Consider the following 10,465-nt stretch of genomic DNA (forward strand, 5'->3'; position numbering starts at 1 on the left):
CCGCGCCCGGGAGAGGTTCACACGCGGCAGCCGCCGCTCATGCAGCCGCCGCTCAGCGCCGCCGCCGCCACCCGCCCCGCTTGGCCGCCAGCCGGGCACCGAGCAACTTTCCCACGGCCGCCCGGCCACACGTGTGGCTCCGCAGGCTCCCCGCTGGCCGCGAGCCCAGCCAATGGCGCGCGCACTGGGAGAGAGAAAGGAACGAGGGGTGGAGCGTCGAGCCCCCAGTGTTTCCACTTTGAGAGTCTGCAGCCAATCGGGAGCAGCGGGAAGAAAGGGCGTGTCAATGAGAAGTCTCTTGGCCGGCGGCTATTGGTCAGCCGCGGCCCGTGTTCCGCCAACCAGAGGTGTTTGGGCAGCAAAGGGCTATGCCGTGTTGTATGTGGCCGGGAGCGCCTGGCGCGCCTCCCTGCCCCTCCCCCGGCTAAGAGGCGAAGCGTGGGAACGGGATGGGGGAGACGCAGCCAGAGGGCGAGTGGCGGCGGCGCGAGCACTGAGCTGGCACCGGGGAATCGCCACCCACCCACCCAGGCAGCGAGCGAGCTGAGCCTTCCTTTGCCATTCCTGCCAGCAGCAGCAGCAACATGAAGCGTGCACACCCGGACTACAGCTCCTCCGACAGCGAGGAGCTGGATGAGCCCATCGAAGTGGAGAAGGAAAGTGCGGACGAGAATGGGTGAGAGCGCTGGGGAGTAGAGGCACATCGCCTGTGGCTGGCGGGGCGGTGGGTTCGCCTGAGCGGGGCGGGATTTTTGTCCGATAGTGTTCCTAAGTCAGGTGCGATGCGACACCCCTGGTTGACGGTCTGAGGATCCTCTAGCGGTAATGGAACAAAAGACTATGATCCTGGAGGTTCGTAACTTGGAACCCCCCCCCCCCCCCCCCGCGCGCTCGGTGACATTTACTTCTGAGCAAATGTGGTTTAGGACAGTCCAACAGAATTCCACTAACTCTGAGACTGTCTGGAGTCTACAGGCGTGCTGCTTCCGGATCCCAAAACAAAACACAGTCAACATAATTAAAACCTTTTCTTAGCACCAATCAAAATTATACAAACCTGTCTCTAGGGAATAAGTCCCGTTGAACTCCGAGGACTGATTTCCGAGGCAGCGTGTTAATGACTTAAGATCAAAGGTTAGGCAGGTCAACCAGGAGTGGTACAGTCCAATATAAGCTTACTTGAAAGAAACTCTCATGGACAAAGTAGGACTTATGTATGAATAAACATGTATATGGTTGTCCTATTAGAAAGCTTCCTTTTCCTCTGTAATTTGAAGACTGTGAACTCCAATTGAATGTGGTTGCTGAATGATAAAAGAAAGGCACTCTGCATGTGCTCAAGATACTAAGCCTGGTTGCTGCATTTGTTTCTAAAAGCTGAGACTTGCACACTGTTACTTTGGAGCAAGACCAAGGAAGGCATGAGCTGGGCCTTGGCACTCAAAAGAAAATGGAAAAAGAGTATAAACTAAGTGCCCTCTAAGTTTGGTACCAGTACACCTGGAAATAACCAGGAGCTGAAGCATTTATTCGCAGTGTCTTTCCTTGCCTACATATTTCTAGCTATTCATAGTTAAACTTTTATCTCCCCCCCCCCCCGCCTTCCTGTCCAGATTGGCATTAACTCCTTCTTGCTTTCTTGCTGATTTCAGAAACTTGAGTTCAGCTCCAGGTTCAATGTCACCAACCACCACTTCCCAGATCCTGGCAAGGAAAAGACGCAGAGGAGTAAGTCTCTTGTTCCTGATTTGTCTCTGCTCAGAACTCCTTCCATCTCAGAGTGCCCCCCCTCAAAATATTGCTCTTGTGCTTTCAGATAATTGAGAAGCGTCGTCGTGATCGAATCAACAACAGCCTATCAGAGCTGAGGAGGCTGGTGCCCAGTGCCTTTGAGAAGCAGGTAATTTGTTGGAAGCTTGAAGCATGACCAAAACCCATTCAACTAAGCCAGAAATGTGCTTTTCCTTGACTACTTTTTTCCTGGCTATCGTCTGGCAACCTTGTTTGCTGATAATTGTCTCCTCTTTCATAGGGATCTGCCAAACTGGAAAAAGCTGAAATTCTGCAGATGACTGTGGATCATTTGAAAATGTTGCACACTGCAGGAGGCAAAGGTAAATATCCTTCATTTGCACAGTTCATAATCCTTCAATATCCTTCATTTGCACAGTTCATATACCAATCAGTTCAATATCCTTCATTTGCACAGTTCATATACCAATCAATTCAATATCCTTCATTTGCACAGTTCATATACCAATCAGTTCAATATCCTTCATTTGCACAGTTCATATACCAATCAGTTGAGTCTTTGCTTCTCAGCAATGGGAAATTATAGCTAACTTGGGGAGACAGCCAGAAGCCTGCTGAATTTTAACCTTTTACTGCCATTTGGCCTTAACTTGTTAGTGTTTACACAGAAGTAAGTTCCACATACTCATTGGCACCTGGTTCCAGGTAAATGTGCTGAAGCTTGCTTTCTTTAGGGTGCAAATCCACGGTTGGCTAAACAGCCTTATTAACTTTAAATAATATTGCTTCTTAATAGATCAACTTTGGCATCAGCATTGTGGGCTTTGGTTAATATAACAACCGTGTTAAATTAATAATAATAATTGTATGCCATGGCAGTAGGAGAACAGACGCTGATATGAACATTGGTTGTTTCTTTGGTTTAATATTCTATTTACTGATGCATGCTTCTTGTAAGCGATTTACTGATTCTCAGCAACGTCAAATCATAGGTTGCAATACATAACCTATTAACTACAAAGTAGTCCCATTAAAAATCAGTGATGCTGCCTAAAATAGCTGGATTGTAGCCAAAAGGTAGTCTTTCTGTTGAGGCTAATGCTGCTGTTCACCGAATGACTTTGTCATAGTTTCTCAGAATAGGCTTGTTTGTTTGAAACCGCTTTCATGGTTGTGGATGTGCATATCTCATGAATGTGCATTTGGCATCCCAGTTGCAGAATTAGTAGGGCCAGGCAGGGATCAGAGTGGTGCTGCTGTGTTCGGACTTGATCCTACCCTTATCAGTGCAGAGTTACTCCGGTCTAATCTCATTGATTCTAATAGGCTTCAGTTGGTGTCATTCTGAGTAGGATTGACTGCAAGGGATTAAGCTACCAAACAGGAAGTTCCTATTTTGAATATAATCTCTGTCATGAATTTAGTGGGCCTTCCTTGGCATGTGCCCCATGTGTAATTTAGAATTGATAACCCTGACCAGCCTTTTGAGTTTAATTGGAAGGGCAGTAAATGAAAACAATGTATGTGAAGAAGACTGAACTTTAGATGCATGCTGAGTATTATTATTAGTAAAGTATCACTGTGCTGGCCCCAACTTAATGGGCACAAGGATAATGTATCTGAAGGGCATTTCCCCTGAGAGTTCAAAAGCTTCACACACATTTTTCACAGGTTTCCTAGCCACAGGCCTGAAAAGCACCCTGTTGGTATTACTGACTTAGTACAGTCTGTGGGGTGAAAAGGCTGAGAGAGAATTACCTGACCAGTAAGTTTTCATTACTGTACTGAGATTTAAACTGGGATTTTCCACATGGGCTGTTTTAGAATCTTCAGTGATGTAGGAATACAAAGAGAGACCCTTCTATAGAACAATGGGGTTAAGATTCGAAGGGTAAAAGGATTTGTGTTATTAACAATATTCTCTATGTTCACTCTTCCCCCAGGCACTTCTGTTGATTTGGAGTGTAGGTTAATGTGAGGGACATGAGCCAAGGTGGAGTTAAGGGAGTTCAAGCCAGTTTATTTCAATGTAAAGTTTTCAAATGAATACTTGTATAATTTATCTGAAATAAACAGAAATAGTAGTGTAGAACATGTGTGTACTTCTGTATCTGCCATTCACATATCTAGAATCTGAATAGTCATGGCTAATGATACCTATCATTTTATTTATTTATTATTTAGTTTTATTCCTTGCCCTTTATTACAGTCTCATTGGGTTTTAGATGTGCTTCTTGGTGAGGGAAAATGAGAGTTACTTCTTAAGAAAATGTGCTGGGGAAGCTTTGTTGTGGTAGATGATCTACAACTGAAAAGAGGTCCTATCCTCACACAATACTTTTTGTTTCTTTCTCCTAGGCTATTTTGATGCCCATGCTCTTGCTATGGACTATCGGAGTCTAGGCTTTCGAGAGTGCTTGGCTGAAGTAGCCCGCTACCTTAGCATTATTGAGGGTCTGGACTCTTCTGATCCGCTTCGTGTGCGCCTTGTGTCTCACCTGAATAATTATGCCTCTCAACGGGAAGTAGCAAGCAGTTCGCACACTGCGCTTGGACACATTCCTTGGGGCAATGCCTTTGGACATCACCCGCATATCTCCCATCAATTACTACTGCCTCAGAATGGGCACACTGCTACTAACGGTGCAACGACATCCACGGAAGCCCATCACCAGAGCAGAATCTCTGCTCCTCATGCTGAATCATCTTCACTGAGAGTGCCCCCTAATGGCAGCATTGGACCAGTGCTTCCTGTAGTCACCTCAGCTTCTAAACTCTCTCCTCCCTTGCTGTCTTCCATGGCCTCCTTGTCTGCATTCCCCTTTTCCTTCAGTTCATTCCACCTGTTGTCTCCCAATGCCCTCAGTTCGTCTACACCAGCGACGTCAGCCAGCCTTGGCAAACCCTACAGACCATGGGGAACTGAAATTGGTGCTTTTTAAGAACTAGCAAAGGGCAGAGAAGAGTGTAAATATCCAGCTGAGCTGGGGAGTTTCCAACTTCTGTTTTAAAACTTTTTAATAGGTTGAGATAAAAGGTACAGTTTCAGTTTTAACAAAGCTTATACAAAAAGAGTGCCCCCCTGCTTAAATTCTGTACTAGAAACCTTTTAAAAATAATTGATGAAAGTTTATTCAAATCTTTAAATCACTCTAGATGTTACTTTTAAAATAGAATTGTGCTGAATATTTCATTTATTTCTGAAGGTTTTTTTAATAATTCCATTTTTTTCTGAGAACACTGGATTGCTTTATTTTTTAAAGTAGATTTTTTTAGGAACTTGTAACTTTCTCTAGCTTTTCAAAATCACTTTTTTGCAGCCTTAAAACACTTTTTGTTCTGTTTGTATGTGATGTTGAAATGTTCTGCAAGGAGAAAATCATTTATAAACTTATGTTGTGACTCTTTTATATTTCTGAGCAAAAGCGTTGACAAATCAGATGGACCAAAAAGAAACTTGTGACTGCTGCACCTGGTCAGTCTGCCTTATGGGTTGGTTTCGCTCCCCAAGAGGGATATCCCATAACTTAAAAAACAAGTGTCAAATGTTGATTCTTCTCCCCCACTCCAGCAAGTATTCACAAGAAAGGTTACAGACTAAATGCCCTTATGTGCTCCTTTGGACTTTGTGTGCCTTTTTTAAAAAATTAGAGCTTTTGTGTGGATTAAGTTAGGTTTTAGGTTGAAAAGTGCACGTTGCCTGCGTTATTTCTGTTTTATAGAGGCCGCTCCTTTGGACTAGGTGTTGCATACATCATCATTTGAATTTGCTGTAGGAAAGATTGTGAGGTTTCAACCCAAACAGAGTTACACACTTCTAAGTCCATTGAAGTCAGTGTGCCTGGACTAGAGATGCCAGGCCTCTTGGCATCCAAGCTCATTGGCAGCTGTTGCTTCAGGCACTGGCAGGAGGAAATGGCGAGGGGAGAGAGTGTTTGTGTGCCAGCACACTTATTCCACTTCACGTAAAAATTGCAAGGGGTATGGTAGACCTTTTGTAAATGCTAAAACATCTAAGTCTGTCACTTTCCCCCCCCTGCCTTTGTGCCAATGCTGTCACACCACAATCCTTTCCCCATTTCTTCCCGGGATTCACTGCCTGTGGTCAGGCAGCCCTAGTTCAGAAGGATGTGCTGTACTGTTTTCTGCTTTATGAGTGAACCTGAGCCTCGTCAGTATTCTTCAGATTGTCGCCTGGTCATCCTATTGTTAGAAACGTTATCTTCTAGTAGGCTGCAAGGCCATGATGGTGTAGTGACTACAGAATCTGGTCACTAACAGAATTTGATGGTGGCCGTCAGAGCAAGCTTCATCATTGCAGGAAAAAATGGAAAAGTGAGCTAGGAGAAACTAAAGGGCTTCCAGCAGCTGAATGCAATTGGAATAATCTCTTAACTCTACCCAGCTCATCCCATTCATATTTCTTGGCCCAACACATCTGTTACCCTATAATGTTCTATGGCTTACATATCGTTTCTCTAGTGCTTTTTAAAGTAATAGCACAGGGCAGAGAGAAGTATAACTATCTAGCTGAGCTGGGGAGCTTCCTGAAAGAAAGAAAAAACCTGTAAAGGAAGAAGTGGCTAATTTTGTGTTCAAAAATAAAACCAAAATAATGAATCAGTCATTTCAACATATTGTTACTGGCCTAAATCTGTGCATTATTTCTCTTTTGTAATACCTGTTACATCACAGACTTTGGGGTTTAGTAGGGCAGAATTCTGACACACCCACTGATAGATGGGCATATATCCGTTTACAGACACAGATGAGACCTATGTTAATGACTAGTTTCACAGAAGTAGCTGTGTCAAACTGTTGCAGTCAATGCAACAGAGAGTCTTGGGGGTACTTTAAGGCTAATTGAAAATGTGGGCTCAATATAGCATGGAAATGGCCAGATCAGTATGGAGAGTCTCTCCTGGCAGGTTACTGTATGCTGTTCTTGTTGCTCAGTTGACAATCTGTTGGGAATGGGTCGCTGAATTTCTGATTAGATTGCTTTCTTTTTTGATGAGATCTTGTTCCATTTGTGATCTCGAATCGTAATGCCACTTTTTGGGATTGCAAGGTCTCCCAGCCTTATTTTGGATTACCCCATCCTTGCGCTCTTTTTCTATTTGAACCCATACATATATTTCTGCCAAGTAACTGATGGCTGTACTTAATCCATTCGAAGAAATGGGCTTTGACATCTGAAATCTTATGCCACAATGTATTTAGTACACTTAGAATGCCCCAGGCTTATTTTAGTACACATACCTATCATGCAGATAGTACTTACTGACACTTTCACTTTATTCAGAGTAACATGGAGGGGATTCCTCAGATTGAAAAGGTCTATTTTGTGTATATTTTGGGTTGATCTCTTAAGACTCATCTCTGCAAAGGTTGTTTCACAATAGCCACACTGAAGTGGCTTCCGCCAAATTGGACTTCTGTATTTGTGTTGTGCCTAAATAAATGAATAAGAGCAACAAATGTTGCATGGCAGATCTCTCTAGTTTGGCAGAAGGGAAAAGTTATGCTTTCAAAAGGTTATGCTCTAGACTATCAGATTTTTGTGTGTGTATTGCCTTAAATGTAACGCTTTTCAGTAAATGTATCTTGCTATGTTTTACTGTGTTTTTTCCCAGATTGTTTTTTGAAGTGTATCTTGTAAAGCCATATTTCAAATGGAGCCTTAGGAATCAATTCAAGACTTGTTTGAATTATCTGTAGGAGGTAAGAGTGTTTGAATCCTAAAAGCGAAACAGCTTCCATGATTTGGATTTTAAAACAACCTCATTAGAGCAGAAATAATACTTTTCTGCTAACTTATGAGTTTTCTCCAGAGACAATCACCAAACTGCTCCTGTGATATTTAAAAGCTGCAGAAAACAAATTCAAGGTGCACAGTTTTGTTGTAATAGCTTTATTACATTAAAAAGCAAATTTCTAATTTTTTTCCTGTTTTTAAAAATGCTCCTGTGTTTCTAAAAGGATCTGATAACCTTACACCTAAGTTTTCATATAGGAGAATCAAGGTGAATTCTATACATTGTCTAGTCAGGTATGGATCTTCCAACTGTACTTTTTTGCGTGTAAGCTGCCCAGTAAAATGAGTTTCTCATCCCATGTATGGGCATCTGATAGAACTGCTATTTCTTAACCTGGTTAGAATTCCGCTACATCACAAAAATGCCACGGGTGTGATGAATTTGATTTGCATCTACCATGAACATATGATGCTGCCTTTTGCCATGTCAGAGAATTGATTCTACTAGCTCAATGTTGTCTACTGATGGTGGCTTCAGAAAGAGAAATTTCAGAAAGATTTCAGAAAGAGAAATATATTTCCCTACACCTATTCCACTGAGATATTTTAAGTGGAGATGTTAGGGATTGAATCTGGAACTTCTTTCTGATGAAGCATGTGCTCTAGAAGATGAAGTAGAAGAGTTTGGATTTATACCCTGCTGGAGTCTCAAAGCAGTTAACAAACTCCTTCACTTCCTCTCCCCACAACAGACACCACCGCTCTTAACCACTACATCATGCTGGTTTTACCACTGAGCCACAGTTCCTTGCTAAACTGCTTCAAGCTTTCACTTCCCTCAGCCTTGTCATGTGTGTTTCTGCCTCATCTGCCATTCATGTTTGTGGGAGAGCTATGGGACAGTTAAGATTCTGCAACTGATGAGGAAAACACAGATGAGATCACTGTGGTGGTGATGTGACAAAGTGAGTCAATAAACTGAAACTCAATCCAGACAAGACTGAAATGCTACTGGTCAATGATGAAGGCCCTTGAGTCTATTTCAGCAGCCAACCTGTCCTGGAAAGGGTTCCATACACCCTGAAGGGACAGTTTCATAGTTGAGGGTTTCTGCTAGATCCTGGCTACAGTTGGAGACTCAGATCTCCTCTGTGACACATAGTCCCTTTATTAGCTTTGGTTAGTATGCCAGTTATGGCCCTCCAAAAGCATGACCTGGCCATGATGATCCATGTTCTGATGACATCCTTGTTAGAATACTATAATAGGGTGCCTTTGAAACTGAATGGAAACTTCAGTTTGGCTGATTCTGCATGGGCCAAAAACAGCAGTGTGAAAACAGTGTGAAAATGGTGTAAAAGGGTTTAAAACGGTGTAAAAGGGTTTATACTGTTTTCACACCGTTTTCACACTGCTGTTTTTGGCCCATGCGGAATCAGCCCTTGTTTCAAATGCATCTGCTAGGCTATTGTCAGGGCCAAGATACTGGGATTACATTGCCCCAGATCTGCACTGGCTGCCCACTTGTTTCCTGGCACAATTCAGAGTTCTTCTTCTTACTGTTAAAGCCCTAAATGGCTTAAGGCCAAGTTACTTGAAGGACCACCTCGTCTCATATTGTCCAGCCTCCCAATTAAGTTCTGCTTCGCAGTGCCTCTGGATCCCCGGTACAGTGCACTGCCTAGAGATGGATAAACTAGGGACTTAAATTTCTCACCCTACAAATGCATTTTGTTTGTTTGCTATACTTTTATTTTTATAATTGAAACTTTGGGGACCACTTAATCTTCTGGTCCTCAGTAAGGGCAATGATTGGACAGGGAATCCAGCATTACTTGGCCTATTATGAGTGGATTTTAGGCTTGAAGAAGCCACACTGAAGCATCAGGTTTATTTCAGCGGCCGGCTTGGCTGTTTCTGTTTTCCTTTTCCATACTGCTATCAGTTGTTACAGTAGTGAAGTTACTGGAGAGTTGAGGCCTGAAAATGTGCAACCGTAAGCAGTTTCTTTTTTACCAATTAGGAGTAATAACATGGGACACAAGGGCTTTTAACTGTTCTTGACAGAACTCAACCCTCCCTTTTTTGCCATCAAGTAACAGCTGACTTATGGTGACTCTATGGTTTTCAAGGCAAGGGACGTTTGGCGACGGTTAGCCATTGCCTGCTTCCATGTCAGGACTGTGGTGTTTCCTGGAGAACTCCCATTCAAATACTAGCCTGGGTCAGGGTTGAGAACGTATGACTGGCCTAGGGTCATCTATCAAGCTTACATGGTGTGAGTGGGGACTTGAACCTGGGTTTCTCAGGTACTAGTCCAACAACTTAACCACTATACAAACTGTACAAATCGTACCTATTTTTAAAATATCTAAAGTCCCTAATAGACTTTCTTCCAAACTAGCAGACTTCCTAACTCTTCTCCCATAAAAATCCAACAACCTCCAACGCTGTTGGTTGGCCAGTAGCTAAACTGCCAATCCTGTCCCGCCCCCACTTTTGACATCCCAATCCACTGCCAGAAAGTGATTGAGGCTCCTGAGCAGTTAAACTTAAAACTGTCATAGCCCTTGCTTTCAGAGGTGAAGTGGGCATCCACAAGTGACAGGGCTTTTGCAGTAGTGGTATGTTGCTTATAGCATGCCCTTCCCCTTGAGGCTCACCTGGCACCTATGTTTCTGCTTCACCCATGCTTTTAATTAAAAGGTTGATCTGTTAATACTATTTTAGTCTGTTACTGGTGTGTTTGTACTGTCTATCCTTTTATGTTGGTCTGGGTTTTTAATTCTAGATTTTAATTAATAATTTAATTTTTTTTAAAAAAATTACATTTTGTCAGCTGTCTCAGGTAAGTTCCTGTAAATCCATTTTGGCAGGAGGTTAATATACCTTTCTTCTACAGAACTCTTTAAACTATAGGAGCAAAATCCTCCATTGTCTCTGATAATGAAGTAT

The 10,465-nt window shown here is 42.9% G+C and overlaps 1 protein-coding gene across 1 annotated transcript; it reads left to right on the forward strand.

Annotated features, from left to right (window-relative positions):
- Nucleotides 1–373: 373 nt before the first annotated feature.
- Nucleotides 374–7,697, forward strand: HEY1 (hes related family bHLH transcription factor with YRPW motif 1). Its single transcript, XM_048508289.1, has 5 exons — nucleotides 374–676; nucleotides 1,653–1,728; nucleotides 1,817–1,900; nucleotides 2,033–2,114; nucleotides 4,111–7,697. Exons 1-5 carry the CDS (start codon nucleotides 585–587, stop codon nucleotides 4,692–4,694), a joined length of 918 nt encoding a protein of 305 aa, XP_048364246.1. The 5' UTR covers nucleotides 374–584; the 3' UTR covers nucleotides 4,695–7,697.
- Nucleotides 7,698–10,465: the final 2,768 nt, after the last annotated feature.

This window comes from Sphaerodactylus townsendi, linkage group LG09, assembly GCF_021028975.2.
Source record: "Sphaerodactylus townsendi isolate TG3544 linkage group LG09, MPM_Stown_v2.3, whole genome shotgun sequence".
NCBI classification, from domain to species: Eukaryota; Metazoa; Chordata; class Lepidosauria; order Squamata; family Sphaerodactylidae; genus Sphaerodactylus; species Sphaerodactylus townsendi.

What these genes read in the sequence shown, in the direction of transcription:
- HEY1 (XM_048508289.1), top strand. Translation starts at nt 585, where the DNA reads ATGAAGCGTGCACACCCGGACTACAGCTCCTCCGACAGCGAGGAGCTG. An exon ending in CCAGTGCCTTTGAGAAGCAG is followed by an intron (nt 1,901 to 2,032) that starts GTAATTTGTTGG and finishes CCTCTTTCATAG; the next exon opens with GGATCTGCCAAACTGGAAAA. An exon ending in GCACACTGCAGGAGGCAAAG is followed by an intron (nt 2,115 to 4,110) that starts GTAAATATCCTT and finishes TCTTTCTCCTAG; the next exon opens with GCTATTTTGATGCCCATGCT.